The sequence below is a fragment of the Dermacentor silvarum genome, chromosome 3 (genome assembly GCF_013339745.2).
Source record: "Dermacentor silvarum isolate Dsil-2018 chromosome 3, BIME_Dsil_1.4, whole genome shotgun sequence".
NCBI lineage: Eukaryota > Metazoa > Arthropoda > Arachnida > Ixodida > Ixodidae > Dermacentor > Dermacentor silvarum.
In genome coordinates, this window is record NC_051156.1 from 194860084 (window position 1) to 194887646 (window position 27563).

The 27563-nt window shown below is 47.2% G+C and overlaps 1 protein-coding gene across 5 annotated transcripts in view; it reads left to right on the forward strand.

The window, feature by feature from the left end:
* LOC119446404 (uncharacterized) overlaps positions 1–27563 on the forward strand; it is a 223379-nt gene that overhangs the window by 171117 nt on the left and 24699 nt on the right. For 4 of the 5 annotated variants that reach the window (XM_037710830.2, XM_037710833.2, XM_037710831.2 and 1 more), the window contains exons 8-11: positions 18680–19050; positions 20477–20618; positions 21887–22072; positions 24835–24993. In XM_037710830.2, coding sequence (XP_037566758.1) covers positions 18680–19050; positions 20477–20618; positions 21887–22072; positions 24835–24993 — 858 coding nt within the window. The remainder of the gene's footprint in view (positions 1–18679; positions 19051–20476; positions 20619–21886; positions 22073–24834; positions 24994–27563) is intronic. The other variant, XM_037710832.2, reaches the window with a different exon arrangement.

Here is a 27563-nt window from a genome sequence, read left to right on the forward strand (position 1 = left end):
TGGCGGGAAAACGGTTAGAGAGAAAGACAGATAGTCGCCCAAAAGTGCGTTCAGGTCCCAAAGATTACCAATTGCATTAAAAACTCAAACCTGCTGCTTCATCCGGCAATGGCATTGATTAGTTTGTCCTGCTCGAACATCGCATCGCGTTACAAACAAGGGTAATGAACGGCTGCAGTAGTCTTCAGGTCGCAGCGTACGTTAAGTCACGAAAGGTGTGGGAGGGTCGTTGCGTGGGGTAGACAGAAAGAGCCCCGGTAAAATATAGATATATTATATATATTATATATATGATATATATATAGATATATATAGATATGCGTATGAGTAACGGGGCTCAAGGACACGTAGCGTTGGACTGCTGCACAAGTTGCAGCCAAGGCTCTGCAACTGTATGTTATAAAGGCATCACTACAAAATGTTATCGTGAACGAACTGTCACACTGTTTCTTCGAGCCTCCCATCAGACTTGGTTTTCTTACGGTAACGATAACGAATGTACTTTGCATGCAGGCTTATTTGCATACTTACCTTCGCGCCCTTATATCTGCGCGCCTTCGTTGCCTGGCTTTGAACGCACGAGATCAGGGACAGGAAAACCGTCCTTTATCACGCATGGGGTAAAAATACACCTGCCTTAACTATAGACGTATTTGGTTGTTGCTGGCTCATCGGCATGCACCATGCATATCAAATACACGTTTCTCAACGCGGGACCCCAAAAAAGCTCACTATATCGACCGAGCGCTGCGATCGTTACAGAGCAAGTCAAATTGGGTCACTTTCACTGGCCCAGTTTGCTCGATAAACCAAACGTATCGATGTCACCTCTTCTTACAATTTAAAGAGGTATAGTTGCCGGAGCCGGTTCTGCAGCGTCTTGCACAGTTCTAAAAACAAGGCCCACGTTGTAGTATGCTAACGCGTCAGAACCCATTGGCAAGCATATAAAGTAAAAATGAGCCTGTGCAGTGCTGTACAATGTTGTCAACGTTGATTCAGGCTGAATCTACATGTCAATGCACTGTAAAGGTGGGTATAAAGGTGCCAGTGCCACCAATCACGCCACCTGCTGCAAGGCTGGGCGACTCTACGATTTCCAAATAATTCACACGCGCTCTACATTCACATATGAATTGTTCGGAAATCGTACAATCGCCCGGCTTTGCAGCAGGTGGCGTGATTGGTTGCACTGGCACCTTTCTAGCCCCCTTTGCAGTGCATTGCCATGTAGATTCAGCCGGAACTTGCCTATATATATATCCAGCATAGAAAGGAGCACCGCTTTAGAGTGTTTCTTTTAACAGTGTACCGCACTGTACGAAGCTGTGTCTTCGTCTAGACCAAGGTATCCACTTCGATGACCGCATTTTCTGGGGCCTTGGCTTTCACTCGGGCGTATACCGACGTCAAGGAGGCCTTTTCGCTATCGTTGTTTCTTTCTCACTACGCATTGAAACTGCTGGCGTCGGGCAGCGCTTCAACTTTCCTCGTTCTCAGAGCGTCACGTACTGCATTCGTTGGTTCGACCGTTAATGCGCGGGAGGCATCAACCAATCGATCGAATCTCGGCGGAGCGGCCCGCTGTTCGGCGGGCCACGACCTTATATACTTTCCCTTTTGCTATACACTTTCGCGCCATATACCTTCTTCGAGACCTTGCTGCCTTGTACCCGACCTTGTTACTCGACGTTCGCGAAGCTGTGGCTTCTTTTCCCTGTAAGGGGAAATTCCTTGTTCGACGTTCTTGTAATCAGTCTTCGTTGTCTACAGCGCCTTGCACGCGAAGCATCACCGTGTGTACTTTCATCGTAACCTGCTGAGGTCTACAATTACAATCACGGCTCGAAAGATCGTTATCTTTCGTTTCTTTTTCTTATTTAGCTTACCGCCATTAGGTAACGCTTTAATAATGTCTTTCGCGTTCCTTAGCCTTTTCGGAACATCGAGGTGTCCTTTGCTGTCGTGTGATTTTCGTACGATTGCGTCACGGCTGATTGCGAGGGCCCAGGACGCGGCCCGAGCTCAAGGCATTCTGGAATAAGGACGCCTCTCCAAAGCTGCATATACATAACAAAGATGTTTATTCTCTCACCATGTCGTCCGGTTGAAACGTTGTGCCCAGTTGTTGGGTGTCGCCTATCATCGGTGAAGCTTGAGCGATGTAATCTTGTATCATCAACGTGATGTTCACTAGAACGGCTTTGCTATCACCTTGTAGTTAGCACTGATTAACAGCTAGTAAACGAACAAGGAAAGCTTCAAGCTGCAGAGGCAATGTTACCGCTAAGGCTCTTGTCTTCGTCAGTGCCTTGTCGACGTCCCCTTTGTTAACTACTCCCTTTGTCGAAACCTTGGCTCCAGGCTAAGGCTACCATTGTTTGACCATTCTTACTCACTCAAAGTTACCGCGTTCCTGTGAACCCTTTGTCAAAGGTACCCATAGTACTTCGTCGAAATCATCCGTTGATTGACGCATCAAGTATAGAGTGGTTTTTGCGTAGACGTGTTTCATTGCACCCGTCTGTTGCTTCTTTTTCTTCAGCATGACATAGTTATCGCAGGCGCAAAGATAGCACCGTTGACATTTGCAAGTGACGCTTGATATTTCTGTGCAACGATTGACATTCATATTTTCTTTTCTGATCAGTTGTCTCTTCTGCAACAGATATATATATATATATATATATATATATATATATATATATATATATATATATAAGAGGGATGCGGAAATCAACGAGGGCCATCTTGTCTGGTGTTCCGACACGCTAATCTGTAGGTGCTGTGCAAGAACTACGATATTCACAGTTATCATACAAACACACGAATTGCATGTACTCAAACAGACACACTAAAGCCTTATCGAGCCCTATAGGTCTCGGCAAAAGCAGAGATATAGGCCTGTGAGCGATGCCACTTATATATTTCTCTATTTACTCCAAGGAAACGAGGGCATCAACTAAAGTGTGTGCCAGCTCAAAATCAATGATTTGGCTCTCCATCATCGCCGGCTTTCGATCAGCGGCACAGATTGGTTCGATCGCGCCTTATTTTGAAACGGCCCGTCCTTGTTCGGCACCCCCACGTCGAAACGCGTGCTCCGCCGTCCTCACACTACGAGCACTAGGAACCAGGAATAGCGAACACACACACACACCAGGACGAATAAAGAAAAAAAAAAGATTTTGGAAGCGAAACCACCAGCCTAGAACTGCAGGTACAACGCGTATCCGCCTCGTGAAATAAGCGAGGTTGTTTGTTGCGTTCAGAGATCTGCACGAACGCCTTTGCTTAAAACACGTCGACTGGCGCGCTACAGTGGAGCGGAGACTCCTATAAGCGCCCGGCGTAACTGGGACATCGCGGGAAAGGTAGCAACCACAGCAACAGCAACAACAAGCGGGCCTCGAGAGATTACGTCGCCGTAGCGGTTATCCATAGACGCGACGAGAGGGAGTCAGTCCTACCGAGAAGGTTGTTCACTTGGTTTCCCCTCTTTGCTTTCTTGATTCTTTGTGGCCAAGTCGTTTTTCCATCCTCTCTCTTTCTCTCTCTCTCCCCGAAAGCGCACCTCTTAGATAACGCCAGTACGTTAGACAGGAGTCGGTGCTTCGGGAATAGAATGGCGGCATCATTCACTGAGGAATACCTTTATTTCTTCCTTCCTTTAACGTTTCTTTTCTACTTCTCTTTCTTTCGAGGGGCCGAGTCGCGAAGTTTCGGCTCACGTACTGAACCACGTAGGCGACGAAAACTGGTTCAGAGGGTTGGACGACGATACAGCGCCTTATATTGTTCCCAAAGTGCTCGGCATTATAGGTCCCGTAAAAAGGGCGACTTGTTGAAACTGCTGGTGGCACCTCAGACGGGTCGTTATATATACTACGGGAACGAAAAAAAAAAACACCGCTGCGGACAATGACTTCATCTTCGGCACGTCCTCTTAATGATGCTATCACACTCTCGCTTGACCAAGCGTGTGAGCTACAGCGTTGCTTCGGCGACGATAATCGATCAACTCTGTCGGGAATATAGGGCGCTCGCGAACGGTGCATTGCTATACAGATATAGCTGTGCTGGAAGCGGTCGCTCTGATACTATAGAGCGATTTGTCATAAGTTCCGGCATCTGGAAAACGTATGGGCTTTTCCGACGGTGGTCTAATAAACGAAAACATCGATTAGAGACTCTCTAACGGCCTTTGCCGGGTGCCTGTGCGCGGTGAAGTGCTACAGTGCACAATATATATACGCATATTGCATGTGTGCATAGTTATCTTCAATCGTACGGAAGCTCTGCTTTAATTTTTTAGGCACGCTCGTGTCCCGTTACGGAAGGGGGCGGGGGAGGTAATTGACTGGCGCAGCAGCATTGAGCAACAAGGTGAAACTAGTCAAGATCGATCATATGTGAATGAGGCTGAAAATGGCTGATGTGACTGATGTGAAACAAGAAATTCGGCGATTGAAATGCAGTTTCTTGGCTTTGCTTGCAAGAAAGTGTGTGCCGAAATCTTACTTTGCGTTCGTGCTCAAAAGTAGCGTTTTACGGTTCGCGTATGAAACTCGTCATGGTCCATCGTACGCTAAAGAGTGCTAAAATGGCTGATGTGACTGCAAAAGAAAAACCCGCCGATGCAGCTTTCTTGGCTTTGCTTGCAGCTATATATAGTGCGTGCCGAGATCTTACTTTGCTTTCGTGCTAAGAAAGTGGCGCTTTATAGTTAGTGTTGTTGGCCATGGATCACGTCACACTCAGCAGTCCCACAGGTTGTTCGCCAGTCCCTGTGTCCGCATTTTGAAACTTGAGGCTCATGGGAGAGAGAGAGAGAGAGACAAAAGAAAGGGGAAAGGCAGGGAGGTTCCCCAGAGAGGAAGATCCGGTTTGCTACCCTACGCTTGGGAGAGAAGGGAGGGGAAGGTAAAGTGACAGGAAAGTAGCGAGCGAGGAAGAAAGGGACCACAAATACACAATCACAGTCGGTCACTGTCACCGCATACTATCACCACGCAGCACCAGTTCGGTGATGTCTAGACCTGTCTTCTAACACAATAGAACAAAGAACTAACGGTGATGTTTCACTTGAACACCGCAGTGTTCAGAGCTTGTAGGGCTACAAACATCAGTTCAGGCTACAGCCGCTTGTCCAATTCTGTTGTCCATAAAAACTGCAACAGTGCCCTCGTCGCCCCCCGCTGCGATGGCTTGTGATGTCGGCATTCTGAAAAGTGTTTCCTCAGTTAAAGGCCTTTGGTGAAAGCGTGCTATCGCGATTGCGAGCGATCGTCTTTGTAAATTCTAACGAGGACAGTCACAGAGGACGTGTTGAAGAGTCTCCTCCCTATACCAGAGTCATCACACAAGGCGTCGTCGGCCCATCGATTCAGAATGCAGAAGACTTCGTAAAGGCCCTTCCTAGCCATATTCGACAAGGCAGGGTAGCTTCGCGTCGGCAGAGTCCAGCTGGGATGCGAAGGCGGAGAGAGGAGTCTGTGTGGTGCAACCGGTTGCTTTGAAGATTACGTGCGTTCCAGATGGAGAACGTGATATCCCGGGTGAGCATTGGAAGTTTTCTAGCGGTATATGTCCTTGATAACGGTATCGACTCCTCTACGTCACCTTGAAGAGCCAACCGAGCTGCGTTATCGGCGTGTTCGTTACCTATGACGCCGCAGTGATTTGAAAGCCACTGAAATGTCACGCGGTGTCTTTTCTCAGTCAAGATATGGGTTAGTTCTCTTATCTCGAATACCACTTGTTCGTGTGGTCCGCGCCAGACTGCAGTGCTGCTTTCGAGTCACTGAATATTGACCATCTTCGAGGTTGTTCGTGGCTGACGATGCTTATGAGAGAGTTTCATAACGACATGAGATGATTGAAGGCCTGTGAAATATATACCGAAGCTGATGATAATTGGGCTGCCAAATCACTTCATCTCGTGTCTCTTCGCGGAGCGTTCGTATAGTTCATCGATCACCTAACACCGAGCCCGACGTCTCGTAACACAGCGTTATACACGGGTCCCCCTTTCTCGTTTAGCGCAATAGAACAAAAGAACAAACGGCGATGTTTCACTTCGCCCGCAGCGAAGACCGCAGTGTTCCCAGCGCTCTCCCTTCCTGTTCCGCACCAGTGTGAGACACGACAGGACGACTCGAGGGTCGGAGGTCGCAACCCCCCTCCCCTCCGTGGTTCGTCGTGTCGGCGCGCGCATCTCCTGCCGTCATTATTCTTACACGCCGACACCTGTCGGGACGTCGCTTCGTGACCCGCGCTGCTGCGTGCGTTCGAAGCGGTCGCGGGCTTTCAGGACGCATGCGCAACGAAGCGGCGCGGCTGTTCCCCACGAAGGTCTCGAACCCCTGAGCGTTAAAGCGCTATAAGCAGACAGAGCCTACATTTCCTACATACCACACCACACCGTCAGCTGGCCAAACCTGAAAGCGGATTACGTCGCGTATATATACGTGTGTACGGCGAAGCGCACGCGCCTGAACACAAGTGAGTCATATGCCAGCACGCATGCTCGATCTCGCTATGTGGTTTTCCGCGATGTTCATGACCCGGGCTCCATTTGTCGAAGTCCCTCGCGCGCCGACGGGCTGTATGGAACGCTTATAAGCAGCTTCTAAATATATTTGACTGCCCTCGTCTCGAACTGGTAAGAAGAACCAGCACGCCACGTTTACGCATACACTACTAGGTGACGCGTCTAGACGCGTTTAGATCACTGCAACTTTCACCCCGTCGCGCATTTCGTGGTTATGTTGTCGATAGCCGATTGGCTGCGCGCCAGCGATTTCGTCTTTGAAAAGCGCGGATGATGGTGGCGCTGCAAAAATTGCAGCTAGACCCGTACAAAACGTACGTCCACCTTCCAGAAGTGCTGGGATTGAAAGCGGATTGAAGCTTTAACTGGTCAGTCGCCAAACTGAGCAAGGGAAGTTCAAGGTATTGGTGGAAAACAAACTCATGCATATTCCACGCACATGTTAGAATGTATGCGAATCGAAACTTAAGTAAAGCCGTTAATTAAATGCCTTACAGCTAGCGGCGATGCGTACGTTTTAGTGATGAGCATTTGGGGAATATGTACCTCTTTTGTCACAGCGGGACATTCCCGTTCTGAAGGATTGGCCAAGAATGGTCACACTCCCGGTGGCACGTAACAAATCACTAAATCAAGAGAAATAATGCGAATCAAGGAATCTGTTACAATATAATTCATCATTTCATTAGCAGGTTGGTGTGCTTTAGAGATGCCCTTGGGCCTACATTATGTGTGCAGGTTTTATGTAGGAAGCAGAGACAAGGCGACATGGATATAAAATTAACATGTAAAAGCTCGACCAAGGCCCATTGCCTTTTACACTGATGCTGGATCTCTGGTCCCGCCCAAAAGAAAAACAGCCTCAAGCCCTGAACTTCTGTTTATATATTTGCTATCTAAACTATTGCCTACCGACATCAACTCATCAATTATCATTAAAGCTTGTATCTCTCACTCCCTCTTTCTCATAAACAATGTCTTCTTTTTTTTTCATTAACCGTCTAGTTTTACCGAGTTTACCTACCCACATCGCCTAGAAGACTTACTCTGGTGCCGATAAAATCACTAGACCTGTACCTTTTTCTTTTTCTGTTTTTCTGCCCGCCTTCTACTAAGGCATTTCAGCCCCTTCGTCCCATCTCCTGCAGAGTAGTGTGTAGGCGAACGTACGCTGGCTAACCACTCGGCTTTTCAATAAAGTGCTTTCTCTCTGAAGAAGTTGAGATTTAAATGAAGAAAGAAAAGGTCAAGAACAGATCAGCAAAATGCTTGACATCGATAGATGTAGTAAAACCTGATTAGCTTGAGAAGTCTAGGTGTCTATTTTTTTTCCGCTCTGTTCCAAAATGGATAACAATAAACATCATGATCATCATCATCATCGTAAATACAGGCTTCTAGACGCCCGCGTGTTATACATTCAGAATATTTCTCTGGCTCAACAGTTCTTGATGAGAAGTGGCTGTAATGCATGCTCAACATCACCAACTTTGAATAAAAGTATTCGCTTGCGTAAGCCTATCCGAAACGAGAACCAGAAGACTGGCTGCTCCATTGTTTGCCTTTTATCGCCTTCCGCCATCCTCCCTTCTCTTGAACGCGCAGCCAGATCTCGTTACATATATTCTGATTCGCTGATGCAAGCCCTAGCATTCACTTCCCTGCACGCAATCGGTGTAGGAAGCATATAGAAGTTAGTTTCTCATTAACCATATATGCGCACAGTATTAGAGCCTCGTGACGTACCTCCTGCAACAGCCAATTCGTTTACAGACGCACGCACTTCGTGCGCTTCCCAGGCACCAACTAATTAATACAAGCTCAAGCAGAACATTGGTTTGAGCAAGTTGGTGTTGTCATATTTCAGGATAAATAAACGGCGCCAAACAGACCACCATCGACCGAGAAACACATACCGAGATATACGACGCCCGTCCCGTGGTGTGCGTTTCTGTGTCCGCGTCCGTTTTGCGCCGTTTTATTTTTCCTCCCAGCTGATGCAAGTACCTGACATCGTACCTGCAGAGTCGCGAGAACGCTGGTTCGAGCTCAGTTCTCTTGCTATAAATATGCTTTTTGTTGCGTTTTGCGCGCGGGTATCGGCGGAACCGTGTAGCCTTGTTCGATGTAACTGGGGCGCGGAAGGAACGGGGATTCTCGAGAACTAAACTGTGAATCTATGCTTGATGATGTCCGGCAAGCATTTCGCGCTCAGCAGCGCGGAATGATCGCGCACTTCTCTATAGCGACTATGGCATCGCCCGCAGCGTTACTCCCGGTGAAGTGACAATGAATTGCCATCACACTCGAAGCTGTCACGGCCGCGCACTGACGCTGAGTGGCCGCTTTAGTGCTCCAGTTGATTTGGAAGCCTTAAAAGGAAGCTTTCCGTTGCGCGTAGCTGTAATTATTTTATTTTGCGTCCTCCTCCGCGCGGTTGTGTCAGTAAGATAGCTCTTGATAGCAGCGCGGCTGCCCTGGCGTGTCCGAGGCAATTTCACGGTACAGGAAGCACAAATGTAGCGTGGAACACCCGGGGGCCCTTCCAGCTCACTTCTTCCACTAGCCTGCCTTTTACCAAGACGGCTCAGAGAGACGCCTCTGCGTTCCATAGCTGCGATATGAAACAGGCACACCACACACTTACACCTATACGCACTTTATACCTACGCGTGCCGGTGTGTTGGTTTTGTTCCTATAGAAGGGCTTGACGCACGCGCCTTGCCATCCATACTGTGATGTTGTTGAGGGTCGGTCAAAACTGCGGACCGTATCTTCGGTCACTGCCTTCCGGAAAATGTTTTTTTTTGTGTGTGTGCGTGTTTAAAGAGATTTTTGTTAGTTGTTGTTTGTTGCTGTTGGTTTGTTACTGCTCGCCTCCAACCCTCGCGGCAGTGGTTCATAGGTTATGTCACTCTGCTGCTTAACCCGGAGTTGCGAGTTTGATAAAAGCATTCGTATACTTGTATCCTACGCATATTTAAGATGCACGCTAAAAAAGCCGCACTCGGTCAGAATTGATGTCAAGAACTCCCTCCTGCGAAGGCGCCTGTCAAAGCACAAGTGCCTCTTGGTAGGAGACGTTCGACAAAAAATTGACAGGGTCTCCTATGTTATCCCTAAAACTACTTGAAGGCGAAAGTCGAAGTGCCGATGCATTAAAGACGGACGCAAGACGTACACATCCCCCTTAGCTCGCTTAGACTACTTCGCTTAGTCGTCTCTCTTAATTCGCTTGATCATCCTCTTAATTCGCTTAGTCTACTTCGCTTAAGCATCCCTCTTAATTCGCTGAGTCATCCTCCCAACTCGATTAGTCTAATTTGCTTAGTCATCCTCTTTAATCACTTAGTCATAAATCTTAATTATATTGCCTTTAACTCGCCTGAGCCATCCAATTAATTCACTTTATCATCGATCTTAATTCGCTTTATCATCCACCTTTATCATCCATCTTGCTTGCTTACGGGGGTATGAGCCATTAATGATTATAGCTTTTGTAGCTTTCGTGTCGTCGACGCGTTTTCGCTCAAGGATTTTGAAGGTCGACCGAACGATGAAACGTGTAAGGATTTCACATTTAAAAAATGCACACTTTTTGTTTCGCGTGCGTCCGCATTGCAGTCACCATCGAGCGCAGGGAAAAGACATCGCCTGTGTAACTATAGGAACGCACCTTAAGGTCTTCGATTGCCTGCGCTCTTGGCTGGCCGTTTACGATGAAATATTTTTTTCAGCTTAGAGTCAGTGTTGTTACCTCGCCTATGCACCTCTTAATTGCACAGCGTGCCTCTGTCACCACTCGGGTTGCGATTAGCCCGGTATTGGTTCGGTATTGGTTATGTAAAGCGCTAACCACACGTATACGCGCCCTCGTCGGTGTCAGTTCGCGTTCGATTGCGGAAAAAGCGACTATTTTTGTGGCTGTTGTAAGAAAGAACCGAAGCGGAAGAATTCTGCAGACAGGTGAATTACAGGTAGAAGTCTGCGGACAGGTGAATTCAAGTAGAAAAAGTGAAAATGGCCCGCCAGCCATTGTGGATAGAGTGAGATTCTGGAAACTTCCAGGGAGCCCCCTTTTGTTCAAGGGCCAGTGTAGATGAGTTGTTGAAGTGGGCACACAACTTGCCATCGCCTTTCTCAACCATCCAGTCGCGTATACGCTGATATCTGGCAGGGACAGACCCGGGCGCCTCTGCGCGTCTCCCATCACGAGACGCGTCGGCCGGCGAGAGAGGAAGAAACATTATTGTACGAACTCGTTAGGCTCCAGGAGCCTTCTGTCCAGAAATAAGAGCCACTTTTCCCGCAATCAGGCGCGAGCTGACGCTGACGCCGGCGCGTACGTCTGGTTAGCGCTTTATAGTCAAGCGCAATTAGACACGGGTAGCGAAAGGAGAGGTAGGTCCCACGGTCCGGTAATTGGCGCCGCCTCTTGTGAAGACGGCAAGAGTCTCGGGTTTCTTGGGTTACTTTTCTCTTTGGTGATGGGAGAAAGCTTCTAGACTGTGCCGTACGGCTTCACTGTAAGTGTCAGTATACGACGCTACAAGCCGCCGTTCGCAAGGTCAGGCCTTTGTTACCAATTGAAAAGCCGCAACGGAACTTCTTTTTTTCTTTGTTTCGTGAAGGTCAACGAAGTGACCTGCCGAAGACTGCCATTATGGTAATTGGTGAGGGGTCGTAGCATGTCTTCCTATTCGGACATCGGACAGGGTCACACCACGCGATTCATGAGACGTGCCTGCAGTGATGATACTGAAATGGGTGTTTTGTATAAGAGCAGAGAGAGAGAGAAGACAGGGTAATAAAGATACGGCGTGGCTTGTTTAGACGGAACCCCTGTGGTTGGCAACTTCGTTCATTATGTATGATATGTCACGGGAGAAGATGCGAGCCATGTTTTGGCTTTGCTTTATGCTTGCGTGTCTGAGGCATGCAGTCACTGTGTTGGCACAGGAACCAGAACGCTGATCACGAGAGGACGATCTCTGTAGTCAAGCATAAGACTGAAATCCGTCAAGTGAAATTAAATTGATGGGTTTAACGTTACGAAGGTGCAAAGTTGGTTATAAGGTACGGCGTATACTGTGGGGCTGCGGGTTATATTTCGACCACCTGTGGTTCTCTATCGAGTGCCCAAAGGTTTTGCATTTCGCCCCCACTGAAATGCGGTGGGCAATTTATCCCGCTACTTCACCGCGGTCACTGAAACACAGCGGAGGTCGCTAAGAAAAAAAAGTGATTCAACCGTAGGCACACGTACAGCAGTAGCATATACGTATATCTGTACGGCTGCATTCAATGGTTAGAACGTATTGTGCATGCAACGCACCTTATCCATGTGAATGGTAGTTAGTTCGTTCGTTCGTTCGTTCGTTCGTGAGTGAGTGAGTGAGTGAGTGAGTGAGTGAGTGAGTGAGTGAGTGAGTGAGTGAGTGAGTGAGTGAGTGAGTGAGTGAGTTGCTTAATGATTGAGTGAGTGAGTGAGTGAGTGAGTGAGTCAGTCAGTCAGTCAGTCAGTCAGTCAGTCAGTCAGTTAGTTAGTTAGTTAGTTAGTTAGTTAGTTAGTTAGTTAGTTAGTTAGTTTATAATGACGCAAAAGCAACTGAGGCTATGATTCACCAACCACAGTATGAATGAACAGAACAATAAATAGTGTTGATGAGTGCGCACTCACAATTGTCAACTTGAGAAAGTGAGGTTTAATTACTATTAACAGAGCGCGCTGCAATGATGTCTTCTTCTGTAAAGAGGTCAGGACAGGTTTGACGTTTCGGAAGTTTGCATCGTCTTGGCCGCCTCATGCAACGCAGGGACTCATAAGGGTTTCAAAGCGTCAGACCTTTTATTTTCTCATGATAACTGACCGTTAGACATTTTCTGGTACAATCTCCGCCACACACGTCGTTTTGTTGTCTTAGAAGCCTAGGCTATAAATTGTAGCCACAGGGCCTTGGAAAGCCGTCCGAATTCCAAGATCTTATTCTTGTCGCTACTGTATCGCCGCCCTCATGTTTAGAGATGGCTTTGTACGCGCCTTCGCAGCAGTGAGCCTGCAACTTCCCACCCCGTGTCCTGGTCCAACTACTATGCAAAAAGAAAGAAAGAAAAAGTGTGTTTTCAAGTAGTTTGCTCAATGTAGTGAGACGCCCCTTATACTGCGTTTTCAAATAAAATAAACGCGTATCATACCTCAAGCACAAATATTTATAATTTACTCGTAGTATAAGGCGAAATCGGGTTATAAATTTGTGTTTAGGTCAGGAGGGGAACTGTTAACAATCGGTGGCAATCGGTGGGCTTATCGTTTTGCCGCACGACTCAGGCTTGCCATTGTCTTTCTTGATCGATATATATATATATATATATATATATATATATATATATATATATATATAGTTCTATGGTTGATTGAATCATGAACGAGAAGAAGGGGCCCACGATTTTGGTTAATCAATCACAACCACATGAGTCAACCCAAGGAAAGCATAGGGGATATTTGGAGTTTTTTTTTTTTTAATTGAAGTGTATATAGAAATAATAAGCTATATAGAAGTGAAAGGCAGCGTGTGGTTTTAAGCAACACTCGGGCTACGAGAGACACCTTATAGTGAACGTTTCGAGATTACTTTTGACTTCATTAGTTATTCCTGCGAGAAAAGGCCGGAAGCTTTCTGGCGTGTCTGTTTTGTGAACAGCAAATTGGTCCGGCGCAACGTTTTTTTTTTTTCGCTTACAGGAGGAAGTCATATGTTCGCGATGCGTTCCTACTTTTGTGAGACGTCGTGTATTTCTTCGTCCAGCCGCAGCCGAGCTCGGCAACGAAGTAAACGCGGAAAATATCTTTATTATCTCCTTGCGTTCGTATTCTAAATAAAGGCCCGAGGGGGAGGGGTCTTTTGCTTCAGAAGAAACCTAGTTAATGCTCCTCCTCACGTACGAGCTTTTTCAACCTGTTTCGCATGTTGTTTCTTCGTTCTGTGTGCTGTTCTGGGTTGTATTAAGACTCCGTCCTATGGAATCACTCTTTCAAATCACGAGTTCTTGATGCGTGTTTCTCGGATGTACTTCTTGCTCAGTTAGCTGCGTCGGCTCGAAAAAATACTGATAATTTATAAACCACCCTTCAAGTTTATTCAGCGAGGAATTTGAACGAAGCAAGTACGCTTAAGCACGATGAATTTTCGTTAAGTTTTGATCACTGTGGCTTACATTTGCGCTACGGCAAGTTTTACGCTTACCGAAAGTTTTTTTTTTATCGCGCGGCGTCTACCACTTCAGCCACGAATACCTCCCAACTCGTCCTACTTTTCTTGCGTATGCACGCAATTTAGCGTTCGTCGCGCTCGTTTCAGTGTTTTAATCAAGTTTTTTCGCAGAGCTTGTGTTGCCCTTTCCACTGCCTCTGTGTCTGCGACCTTTTTCACGCTTCTTTTACAATGTCCAACCATGAATGCAGGAACTCGTAATACCTGAATTCGACAGCACGTGTCTCGCACCGCCTTTAGTACTCTATATACACAACACAACGCAGTTTCTTCCTTAAAGGTTCTTAGGTGTACACCGAAGCCTTAGGGCTGTCACGCCGCGGACTCACTTTCTGCATCTATAGGCCGGAGGCCTTCTTTATTTCGTAGCAGTACCTCGTAAAAAAACCTGCACGAGAGCTTTGGAAAGCAAAAGTCGATGTCTATCGCTTTCCTGACTGCCACAGCTCGGAACGAAAAGAGTGAGAGAGAGACGAAGACGATGTCGAGGAAGAAGACCACCGGCTGCCCCTCGGCCAGTCACTTTTTATCGTATTTCCAAACGAGACAGAAACACGAGTAGGGAAACGATGTCGCCGTGTGCTCAGCAAACTTCGTCCAGAGAACCGGGCGGGAAACTCGAAACCTACACCCCCGTTACCGCGGTCCTCCCTTCTAAGCTTCTTAACTCGTTCCGCGACTTCTCCGCTCTCTTATAAGCAGCTTCCTCGCCGACATTCGTGTTTGGTTTATTAGGCAGGGCACCCCCCAATTCGCGAGACAGCCCCCTTGCCATCCGTATTATCCTTTCATCCTCTCGGCTGCTTCGTCGGGACTGCGTACACTCCATTATTTGCCTTGCCCGGGTTCACTTAGCTCCGCCATCCTCCTCCACCTCGATCTACGCAACGTATCTGCGCTTCCCCCGCTAAACGCGGGCGCTCGAAACGGCGACGGCGCTCGCGCTTCAGTCGCCCCTTTTTTTCGTCTCTGTATCGGCTTTGATCATCGGAGCGACTTGGTCGTATAGTCTTCTCTTGTGTTTGCTTCTTCGCCAACTCGTCTAGCCGACGGCTCTTTCCTTTCCCGCCACCTCGATCTCGTTGCCTTCGACGACTACGACGACGACCAAGACTCTCGCGCGGCTTTGCGTTCGGTTAGCCAGCCGTACGTGTACAGCGGCGTTTTTGTCGGAGGGAGCCCGTCGCCGTATAGTGGCAGTTGTGTGTGCACCGTGGTACTAGACTTCGTGAACGATACGACGTCGACGTAGTACTTCGTCGAGGATTGAAATCTGTGCCTTCAGGTATTTCCTTCTTCTTTGACGTTCAGCGGCGATTTAACTTAAAGCAATTTCTCTTAGGTCGTCGGTTTGAGTTCGATCGTGTTGTAGCAGGGAATTAGCCGTTTCTGCTCGTCTCCCTATACTTCCGTAAATCCAAAAGTGGCATGTGTTGACAAAAAATGTGCCATATAGTAACACCTTTTTCTGCTGGGCTGTAAAACCGAAATCGATTATTGGTCATCGCTCAAGACCTTTAAAAAAAATTCGACCGCATTATGAAAAAACCATTTCTTTTATTTCAATATTTGGCTAACCTAGATTCGTTTAGTCTGTTCCTTGGACGCAGAACAAATCTAATTCGCGTGTACTGTCAACATTTCAACTCTGGAACGGATGGATGTCATGTTCAAAGAAACCAGTGATTTCTGATCCATAAGGCCTTATTTAGCCTCCTTTGCCGGCGTAGGTGACTAAAGATTTCGATTGCGGTGTCCGCGTGTCGCTCTAGTTTATCCGAGAGACAAACTGCAGCTGCGAGGTGGGGCTCGCCCTTTTCCGCCCTGCGTTTTCACATTTTCGTTTGACCCAATCTCATCCAACATAGTACTAAAGTCTCCTGACATTACTGTCATGTATGCTCGTTTATACCCTTCATTCACAGTGTACACATTTGTGTGCGCTGCTTGTTCTTGCCGTTTCTGTCCAGTCATGGCAAAACGAAAACCTAGGACATTAAGCCGTGGCAGTTTAAGTTAAATTACTGCATGCTCATTATGACCCCATTTAATTTTATTGCGTTGAGCATCGCTATCCACCTCCACTTTGTCGAAGGCCCTGTTAAGTTTGACGCAGTGTTCGACGTGCGGCGTTCTGCTAGCATTGGAGAAATAATAATTGGTTTTCTTTCTCGTAATGATTGCAACCAATAATTAACATGTTTGTGTGCTTTGAGCCTGGAATTCAATTTTGTATATTAAGAAAAAAAAAAACGACGTAGAGGACTGTACGCTTAATCCATAGTTATTTACGCCGTAACTTTGAGTACTGGCAATACTATGAGCAATCACAAATCATCATTTTACTCGTACGACTTCGGTTTTCTTTCAAGAGAGTGAGCGCCACATTGGAATAAAATTATGTGCATTTGACACATTTATGGACTGTCCATTATGATGCGCGACTGAAGGGTTATCCCGGAGCATTGACAGCAGAATGTGTATTCTGTCGAATTGGCGTTCCTTAACATTTTCTTCCACCTTGCCTAATGTAGTACTTCCTACATTCACCCTCAATTATGCAAATTAGTGCTATAAATAGCATTCAGTTCTGCGTTCTTATCACTTGTCGTTTCTACTCTTTCTTTTATGCATCTCCTCGACGTAGTACTTCCTTTTTGTGATCTGATTACGGGCCTCGTTTCATTTTCCTCTCGTAAATGGCACCCACTTTACATCTCCTCACCGCTCTCTGTTTATCCGGGCGGGTCGAAAGCGCTATAGTTGTCTGTGTAAAGAAAGCGCTCGAACACAACAGCGAACGGACCGTCGGTGAGGTGCACTTACATTGATGAGAGTGTACGTCCATTATTGAAACACAGTGGGTTGATTTATATTCTACTTAATGATTCTGCAAGTGCTTCGCTGCCTAAAATCTACTCTGAAATCTGCTTCACGTTTCCGTAGTAGATCGTTCTAGCACCGCCTTGTGCACAGACGTTAAAGAGGCGCTGCTAGTTCTTAGCGCCCGATGAAGGCGCGCTTAGTATTGCTCCGGGACACTAGCCTGAACCAAATGCTTGCCATGTTACCGTGCCTGCTTGGGCTCCTTACTCGTGTGTGCTGTCTACGTCTGTACTAGGTATGTAGTAGATCACTTCATGCATCACCGTTGTCATTTGGGTTAACATGCGAGGCGTGTGACAAAAGAAAATATGTCCAACATCCATTAAATAAAACATTTCTTTGCGTTGAGCCCCATGCTATCCCAAGCCCCTGTATCCCAGGACCCGTTAGTCTAACTTTAGTCAAACTTTAGACCCTAACTTTAGTCAATTTAGCCTAACTTTAGAATAACCGCGGTGGCTTGGTCGGTGGCTTGTACACCCACCACGGTTCTTCTGCTTAGTGCTCGAAGTCGTGGGTCTGATTCCCGGCCCTGGAAGGCGCGTTCCAGTGGTGGCAGAGTTGAAATTTAACGCCTTCGTGTATATTCGGATTTAGGTGCACGTTAAAGAAACAGGGGTGGTCTAGGTTATTCCGGCCAGTATACTGCCATTTTTATAGCGATGGTGTTGCTTTGGTGCGTTCAGCGTATCGATGGGCAAGAACAAGCACGTCTTCACCGAATTTACCTTGACGTTGCTTACACGAACTACTTTAATTGCAAAATTCAGCGGAAACACTCAACCAATGTGATCTGTATGCAAGGTTCGTTGGGCTTAGAACGTGTCTTGTGTGGGCGCTGCCGCTACAAGTCAGAGAGTCAATCTCTGAAGTTAGCCCTGCATCTGCATACAAAACTCTATAGCTCAAAGTTGTGGGGGCATTTTAGGCTACTTGGGGAGCACCAAATGCGCGTTGCTCGCTAAGAAAACGCTGCTGGTTTTTCCAAGGTCTACCGGCGTTAACGAAACTTCGCGAATAGCTTTATTCTGTATGTGTGTGTCTGTAGGTGTATGTGCTGTTTGTGTTTGTGATCGCTATGTGTACCGTAACTACCACCCAGCACCTGGAGTAGCATGCCAGATGATCAGCCCGGCTATAGCAATCTCTAGCTTCTATGCGTATTTCTCTCTCCTGTATCACTGCCGCACACTTCAATGTGGCGGTGCAAGATAAGACTTAGCACGTCATCGTCGTGTGTGCACTGTGATGCTCTGGGTGACAGTTACCATTATTCGTTACAGTGTTCCAAATATGATACAGTAGATAGAGTGCAAGTAGACGGACTCGGCGCGTATAGGATGACCCCGCACAAACGGTGAGGTGAAACTTAGTCCCCGCAAGGACATTGGGCGCTTAAGATGCTTAAGAAGTGACGCTTAAGGTGGAGGTGTTTCTGCTCCTCCTCGACTTATTGAACTCCACTGTACTCTATACGAACGCTTGTGACTATGCGTGAGTGAACATTCATCTGGTGGTGAGCGCTCAATGACCCTCACTCCCTCCTCGATACCTTTCTTTTTCCTTTCCCAACGTGTAGGGTCAGCCACGGTTAACCTCCCTGATTTTCCTTCTTTATCTCTCCCTCTCAATTTATTAAGCGATACAGAGTTGGGAGTGTGAACGGTGAGCCCTGTGGGTGGGCTAGAAGGGCGAAAGGAGTACGAACAGCGTGCAGCTTACTGCGCCCGCACTGAACTCCTTCCTCGCCGCCAGACTTTCCCGTGTGTATACTGTGACCACCGTCAGACCCTATACCGCATTTGACAAGCGGCGCTCGGACGGAGCAGTTGCCAGCGGCTTTTCCCAATGATAGTTCTGCCTGCAGCTAGCAACGCTCTTCCTTGTCTCTCCAAGCCCCAAATATTGTACATTTATTTCAGGCTAAGGCACACCTTTTCAACAAAACCTTTCCCGCTCCTCCGTGCAGCCCCCGAGCGACGTCGCTCCTCGGACGAGTTCGTGCTGGTCTCTTCGTCGTCCTCGTCGTCGGACGCCGCGTCGGCGGGCGCCAGTTCCACCGAGGACGAGAAGCCGAGCTTCCTGAACGTCCAGCTTCGTCACGTGGAGAAGGCCCCGCCGCTCAACGTGGTTTTCCAGACGCGCGGAGGCGGCGGGGTCGGCGTCGGTGCCGTGGAGCCTGCGCCCGCCCCCCGCTCCGCATCGCCCACGCTCACGTGGAAGAGCCACCGCGAGGACAACGTGGCCGCCACCACGCCGTCGCCGACGAGGCCCGACAGACACTCCGCCGCGTCGGCCAGGTCCGAAAGAGCGGCCACCGCGGCCGCCGGCCGGACCAGAGTGCGTACAGACGTTTTTGTCGTGAAATTTACGAGCGTTTAGTTGGAAGTTATAATAAGAGTAGCGGAAGTTACACGTGACATTGACAAGGGCTTGGCAATTTTAAGGGGCATTTACGTGTGTTATAGCGACACGTACTAGTGTTTTGCCTATAATAGCCAGGGCGTCATTACTCCGCTTGATCCCGCTAGTGGGACTTGGTCGTCATGTGTCTGTTGACGAGTGTCGTCAAAAGGCTTGAGGGCACGACTTGAGTGCGTATCGGCGTTTCTTTTTTTAATATTTTCTTTTTTTCGGTCGTGGGAGTAGTATTTACACGTGGAAGTTGTAAATGAAATTTTCTTACGAGTAGATGTCGCAAGTTATTTTAACCTATTTAGTAAAGGAGCTTTCATAAATTACTCCCCTTGAATCCTCTAATATGGCTCGGTCGCTATTTTGTCTGGTGAAAAAAAAAAGAAAAAGAAAAAAAAACCGTCGAAACACTTAAAAATTTCTGAGTTGCAACAAGAACACGGTGACCACGGCAGTTTTATTGGCAGCCATTGTGTTATTGTCTCTGAGAACTAGAGGAAAGTCTACGAGTTGGTAAGTAATAACTGTTTCAAGAGGTAGACCTAGAAAGTGCGAACACTTCAGAAATAAAAAAAATAGTACATAAACTTGGACTGTTCGGCCACCAGTGAGGTGCTAAATAGCTTGCATGTTGTCCTGTTGGTTCTTCTTGTGTCTGTGTTCTTTACGTCTACATTTTCAAACCACGAATTCTTGTCTGTTGTGCTTTTAAGTACTGATCGTGATTTTGAACCAAATATAACAGGTGTCACTGTCTTGCTGCTTGAAAAGCGCCTTTGCCGCATGGATCTTCGATGTTCACGAAATAAACCTGGTCACTGCACACTCGTCGTGGCACTTAGATGCACCCCGCAATCCCTCATTCATGAAGCAATTCTCACGCTAGAGTGGTTAGCACGAACAGACTCGCGATATCGTGATAGACAACACACTATCCGCAAAGGAAGCTCTCCGATGTGAAGCAGTTTTTGCTAAGGAATAGCTTTGTGCAGTCGACCCAATAGGTATTCAGGTTACACTTAATTTGACGGTTCACCTTCTGAAACACATTAGTGGTAAGTGTAACGTACCTCCATAAGATCAGTGGTGCCGTTCCGTCTTGTTGGTGTGACATAGTGACGATGTCGCTGGAGCACACGAGGACAGTAGTGGAGGACACGACACGAGCGCTCGTGTCCTGTCCACCTCTAGTGTCCTCGTCTGCTCCAGCGCTGTACATCGTTACTCCATAAGACGTTCCGCTTGGAACACAAGCGCGATTGTTCCAGTTCTGTCTCGGTCTGTTCGCTTTTGCTTTGTTTCGTTGACGGCGAGGGTATCAAATCCGCAATGTCTTCCTTCCCCCCGCCAGACCGTGTCGGAATCGCTGGGTGTAGCCGAGTACTTGACGCCGAAGCGCGTCGAGCTCATCGAAGCTCCTCAGCCTGCCGCCAAGAAGGACGCCGGGGGCCATGCACGTGGGAGCCCGACCCGGACCGCTCTGTCCGATCACAGTGAGTGTTTCGCGCCTTCCACAACAGGTTTTCGCACGTTATACTCACTAAATATGCCTGCTGTCTAAGCTTAACGAGTTGAACACGCACACAGTCTAACATCTGGCACGCCGAACAAGCATGCTGCACTGGGACGTTAGACTATGCAAACAAGAAGGGAAATTGTAATTGAATCAGAAAATGACGCGTCTTTAACCATATGCTCTACACACTGGACCACCGAACTGGCCTGGAAATTGAAGTCTGCCAGTCTACCATGGCGCTGCAAGTTTATATGCTGTGTTCGCCAGTGGTCTCTTTTCTTGCTTTTTTCGATATCTCACGCCATGAGAGCTCAGCGTCGGCGCGAAGCAATTTCTTGCCATAATCACAGGTGCACACACGCGGTATGTCGCGCAAGATTCCGGGCACGTGTTTACAACGCTCTTACGCTAAAACGAGGTTCCATAAGAGCACGTGCCAGCCATTTGTGGTGTCGTACATATCATTAGCGAAGACTGCTGGCCAATGGCAAACAGCATTTAGGAGTGAACATCTTTGTGCATTCCGCGCCAGAACGGCTTAATTTGGTATGAACGGCTTAATTATCTGTGTCACATTTAGGCTACGGATGCAAGTGACCTGTCCATTCACATGCCTTTTCTTTGTCGAGAGAATTGTTCCTGAATCATGTATCTGACGGAACGGAGAACTACCTGTTTCCCCGTGTCACTGATAACTCGAACCGCATTGCACAGTGGCGTTTAAGTGAAGACTAATGCAGGCCGTATGATCATGTGGGCATTCGTTCAATTGTATGACTGGGTTAGCTAGGTCATGTGAAGGAATACGTTGCAGAGGAGCTACTTAGTCCAGTCATTGGCTTGGGGCTACTGAGTCTGTCAGTTTTTTTTTTTTTTTTGCACGATATACAACGGAATGCAAACGCACCAAACTGAACACGTCATCCCACTATTGCACGTTGTCTTTTGACTGGTTAAACGCGTCGCGCAGGATTTCCTTTCGGCTCCACCCTAACGGCCGCACGCAGTATACAAATACCGCCGACGATCGAGAAGCTTTACTGGTTACATACAGCGCGTCGCGCAAAAGCCGCAAGTGACACGCCGCTCACAGCCACCGTGTTGTATGCGACAGGATGTTCAAAACCGCGCATCGCGTCCTGTTTACGTCATCCAAACCAGGACAGTGGTGTCTTCAATTGCTTTTTACCACGTCGTTGCTGAACTAGTGCGTAAGCTTGTATTCGTTCGCTCGCTTCCGCCCAGTTCCGCGAGGTGGCGTCAGGGGCGGTCCCCCGCTGCGACGGAGTTCGAGCGTCCAGATGCGCAGCCGCGAGGCCATGTCGGCGGGCCGGGCTTCACCCTGGGACACGATGGACTCGGCCGTCACGCCGTCGTGGATCCTCGAGGCAGAACGAAAGAAGAAGAGCGGCATAGACTGGGCTCGCCTAGGTGAGACAAGGAGATGCTCGCTCATTGATGGCGGCATTGTAGACGGCGCCTCTTGGCACTGTCCTTTCGTGCTGCTCGGGGGAGTCTACCGATGCGCGCAATGTGAAAGAACGAATCCAAATCTGCATTCGAGAGTCAATAAGTGGCTGGACAGCTATGGAGGTCGCAGCTAGCTATCGCGCGAATACAATCAAGGGCGGAAAAACGGAAACAGATGGATCTATGCAGAACATGAAGTTGTTCCGCAAGACTTCACGTTCATCGGGAAAAGAAGCAGAGAGAGAAAGGAAGAAGTGCCCGAAGGGAAAACTAATTCACATATGTTTGCGCATCAAGTTACTTTTCACATACTGAGTATGGTTTGCGCGAGCCCACGTAGGTGGGCTCAGTGTAGTATGTAACTATGTTGTGTGTGTATTTGTAAAAAGAGTCGATGCCTCGTCAGACTATATTTAGCCTTTAGCTTCGAAATCCTCTTGGACACGGTGTAAGGAATCAAATAACGAAACGAAATGAAGTTCCAAATCGACACATCGTGTATTATCGTTACTTGAAAATGAATTCGTGTTCCTTCGCATGGTGCTCAGTGGCAAAAGAGTGGCATACACTGTACTCGGTTGGGCTTGAGAAGGTGGCCGTTTCTCGTTGGAAAAATTTCACAGTGTGCACTAGTTATAATTCTCCGCCGTGATCAATATGAAAGGAAACATCCAAATTTGCATTGCTGAGACCATAATGTCTGAATATCTATGCATGTCGTAGCTAGATAGCGCGTGATAGACAACCAAGTAGGGAAAGAATTACACTCACGGATCTATGCCGAACACGAGAGCGTTGCCCAAGGTTTCGTGTTTAGCGAAAAAAAATAGGGAGAAAATGGAGGGAAATGTATTCTGAGGGAAAGCTTCTTGCTACAAATCCGCATGTCAGGTCCGAATCGACACGTCATCAATAATGGCTGCTTGAGAACGGAGTTTGCGTTCCCGTTCAGATGGCTAATGGTTGTATGTGACTGTCATTCGGTTCAATTCGTTGTACGTTAGGTTGCCAATGCAATTTATAAAATTCCATCTCGTCATGCAAGAACTTGTGTATATATGACTCGCACCGTGTTACTTCTGCAATCATTATATGTTTTCTTTATTTTCTTTTTTTGCGCGTGGAAGTAAGCATTGCGTTAACCTCTGCAATATTGTTTTAGTTTACATGACTATATATGAGCTTAGTTTCGTGTAGTACTTGATAGCATAACTTTATTCGTTGTTCATTGTTTCCATATTAATGAGCGCAGTAAAGCTGTCTAGGTTTTCATCGCAGTAGTCTTTATGTGATGATGAAAAACGAACTGGATTTTATTTGACACGATCGGCGTCAGTATAGACAAGTGCAGGTTCTAATCTGCAGGCATTGTCGAAAGCTTTACGAGACATTCCGCACGTGACAAAAAAAAAAAAATGGGGGACGCTTAGGCTTCGCCTTTAAGAGTGGAACGCGACAGCGTTATCGGGCCCCGTTCGCATCGCGTTTTTCTTTATGAGTAGGCTTCACTGCAAAGCAGAACGTGGGAAAGCCAGCTTACAGAGACCAAGCTTACACCGATCCCCTTAAAGTCGGCTTCACTTTAAAACAGAAATGCATTGCTGGGAGGACGTTTTTTCAGGGGCAATGTAAGTCGTCTTATATTAAAATGTGAAGGCACTAGGACCTTTTTTTTCTATTATTTTATTATTTTTTGCTATTGCCCTGACGCGCGCGCGTGTACAAAACGCATTAGGCAGGCTATGTCCCAATTTGGCCTGCCGAGGATGCGTGCGCCATCTGGATAGGATTTTTGCAAGCAATCTACCCGAGCGAGCTGCTGTTGGCATGGTAGAAATGCTGGAAAAGGGGTTTGTGTTTGAGTTTCTTCGTAACAGAATTATTTTTTATCGTACATTCAAATTACAATCAGATGCCACCATGTCCGTAGGTTGTGGTTAAGTCGTACTTTATCATTTTTCTGACGGATTTCACTGTGAGAAATTCAATTTTTGTTCACTAACACCTTGGGTTAATGAAAATTACGGTCACTGACCAAGTCAAAAAAGAGTTGTTTTGACGTTTCGGAACGCCTTGCGCCACGCGGAGGGCCTGCGCGGTCGGAGTGGTTCGGGATGATTTTCTCCGCCGCGGACGCCGACACCCGCGCCAACACCGACGCCGGCGCCAACGCCGGATTTTCTGCGACACGGGGCCCTTAACGCTATCGCGTTAAAATCCATCACGAGTGCCAGCATGTACGGGTGCGGAATTTCGTGTGCCTGTGTCATTAAGGGATCGACAATTCAGAAAAGGACACTCGCTATTTGGTAGTAATTCACGGTGTGCAAACGTTCACAAGTTTTGCCATGCGCACCCCTCTGTAATATATGCGTGTTTCATGAGGATTAACAGACTTCCGATATTAAGTGATATTTCTCGCCACAATGGACAGCATGCCAAGTGAAATATTGTTGCATGTACGATAGCGAGGTTGCCACCTTGCAAATAGCTGGGGGCGCTTTCCGCTAAGTTTCGCACAGCGCTTACTTCGAACGCCTGTAAGCTTCAGCGTTTAACCTAACACAAGGACGTCAGGTCTAAGTAAGTTGAATGTCACGGTAAAAAGCGTAAGACCGAATCCACCATTGTTTTTTTTTTCGAGTGCAAACATTTACAGTATCAACAACAGCAGCAGAACATTTCTCCAATAAAGTTGTCTTGCTCTTCCTTTTCGGCCGCAGACAAGTCTCTGTCTCAGTCCGGTGGCAAGCGGGCGACAAACCTGTCCAGCGAATGTCTTCACCAGCCGACTTCGGCCACCGAAGTAGTGCCTGACTGGCTGAAGGAGATTCGAAGGAAGAAGCAGGAGGACGCCTCCATCAGGCTCTCGAGGAGTTCAGGTACGTAAATCACAAAAATCTTACATTCGTGTGACTGCACGAGGCTTTGAATATGCATGTGCCTCCATTTTTCTAGTGACGTAGAGAATCCTCTGAACTTCCTACGCCCGGATAATACCGCTATGGAGAATCTTCCTGAGATTCCTGAGGCCTCCTGGTACCTAAAGTACTTTTCGTGCGAGCTATGTTTTTCCAAACTTTTTTAATATGTGAATTTTGGGGCCGAAACATTACAATTTTTTGAGCTTTTAGCTTTGTGCATGATAATCAGCCTCTCTTCTGTAAGGATCTCTTCGTCTGAACAACCACCATTCCGAAGTCACACGAACCAGTTGAGTTGACATTTATACAGTTCAGTTCTTATGTGTAGTGAGTATCGGATCATGGCGAAAACAAGGTGCCAGTGACCAGCACGACATGGATGTCAGCTTCTTCAGGAGTTTCGTGCAACAAGAGTAATGCGGGTGTTAATTTCCATAGGGTGTTAATTTCTTCGTTTATACATTATACTTTCATATGAGTCTACAGACAAGTAGCATAGACTCATGTCATTGCTTTACTCAGCGCTGGAAGTGTTTTACCAGAAGCTAGCGTCGAACAACTGAGATAACCTCTTGCTCTGAATAGCAAAGGCTTAACTTATGTCACCTACATGCAAAGTTGAACTGTGTTCACACAGTTAGTCGTGTAAATCTCCTATGCTGTCAACACTTTCTTCTCTGCAGCGCTTCAGATCTTGAACAAGCAAGTTTCTTACGCCATTCGTAAAACCCCACATTAATACACTGATCAGTCAATTCACATGTACTTCAGTGGGTGCGCTCCCTCTTGTATATGATAGCTTCGATATTTTTTGCCAAATCAACGAATGAAGGCAGTCTGTGGCAATCAAGAGGCAACCTTCAGCGGTAGATAATTAAGACAGAAACGTGCAATGCATTCGTATTAGTTCCAACGTTTCATGTGGCCTCTTCTTTGTCAAAGCCTTCGCAGAAAGCCTTGGGATTGCCTTCACTGGCCACCGCAGTTGCCTTCATTGACTGAAAATGAATTAGTCTTGACAAAGACAAAGTTACATTTTGACACATTGAAACGGCGCATTGACACATTGACATACATTGACACAGCCAGGAGAGCAGGGGCAGAATTCACAAAGCTTTTTGTTCTTTATTGCTCCTTGCCATTGGGTTGTCGCCTTCGCTTATGATATGTCCAGCATGAGGATTGGCTGAAATTTTATCGTACGCATCATTCTATCATAACAGCTTTTCTGTAAATATGGGCCCTGTTGTTGTGACCGGCTCCTTATACACCTAGTCATGCACCCAAAACGCTCGGAGAATCGGCTTTGCCAGCATCATTAAAGCCCCATACGGTACAGAGGCCTCAGCCAGCGTAGTTCGCCTAACTACCTTGGTGTCCTGACCTCGCGGCGTGATTCGCGCACCTTTCACCCCCCTTCTTGAAACAGGCTCTAGTCCGAGAGAACCCGACTTCATCAGTATTACCCCGGACCAGTTCGCCGTCGACAGTCTCGAGGCAGACGCTCAGCAAGGTCTGCTTAACCATCACCAACACGACAACGACGGGGACTACGATGACTGCGAGCCCTTTGCCCCTCAAGATTGCGTGTGCGGTGCCCACGGCGGCAATTCGTCTCCCGAAGGTGCCTTGATTCGCACGAAGACCTCACTCACTTCTTACAGCCTGTCGTTCTTTCCTTGGGAACGCTAACACACTCGGGTGGACTTTCACTGAGGTGGTTTCTCTCGCAGGAAGAAAAATACAAAACGCGCTGCTTGTCCCCGTCGACCTGCCTGCAACGTGCAGCATGGTTGTGGAGGTGTCTCTTTCTCTTTCTCTGTGTGTGTTTGTTTCGACGCTGTTTTTTCACACGACTCGGTCACGAGGTGAGGGAATGCGGAATGCGGAAGTATCTGGGTACTTACTGCTACGTTTGGAAAAGTGTTCTGTTCGTTGTCACTTTCTGTACTCCTTTGTCGTGTGGGCTGTTCTCTGACGATTGGAGACGTCACGGTGATGGCTGTATTCTTTCTGTGCTGTATGTTTACATTAATTTACACAATTTTCCGTACAACCATAATACTGACATCGCGATCGCCCGTCTAATGTCTCCATTCTTCGGGAGGAATAGACTGTCGCGGCCTTTTTTGTATAGTTACCGAAGCATGCTATCTTGAGTGAAGCATGATAAATGGCCATTGGCTTTCAAGGTGAAAGGCTGGTGATTACTTCATTTATGTCACCTAACAACGCGTTTTCCAAATAACAAGATAATCTCACCTTGACCTTGTTTTCTTAAACTATAACTCATGGTGAGATATCCTGTCCTTTTTAAATTTTTAACAATTATTTTATTGGAAAAATTATTTTGGGTAGATCCCAATGTCGAGCTTTAAACTGTTTTACTGTAAAGAACTTTACTAGCTTCTAGAGAGCTCCAAGCTGAGACAATGCAATTCCCTTTGCTCTACTCGTTTTCTGTGCGATATTTTAATTATCAGGTGAACTGTTTTAGCTCTCATCTTTTATTTGTAAGTTTTTCAGTT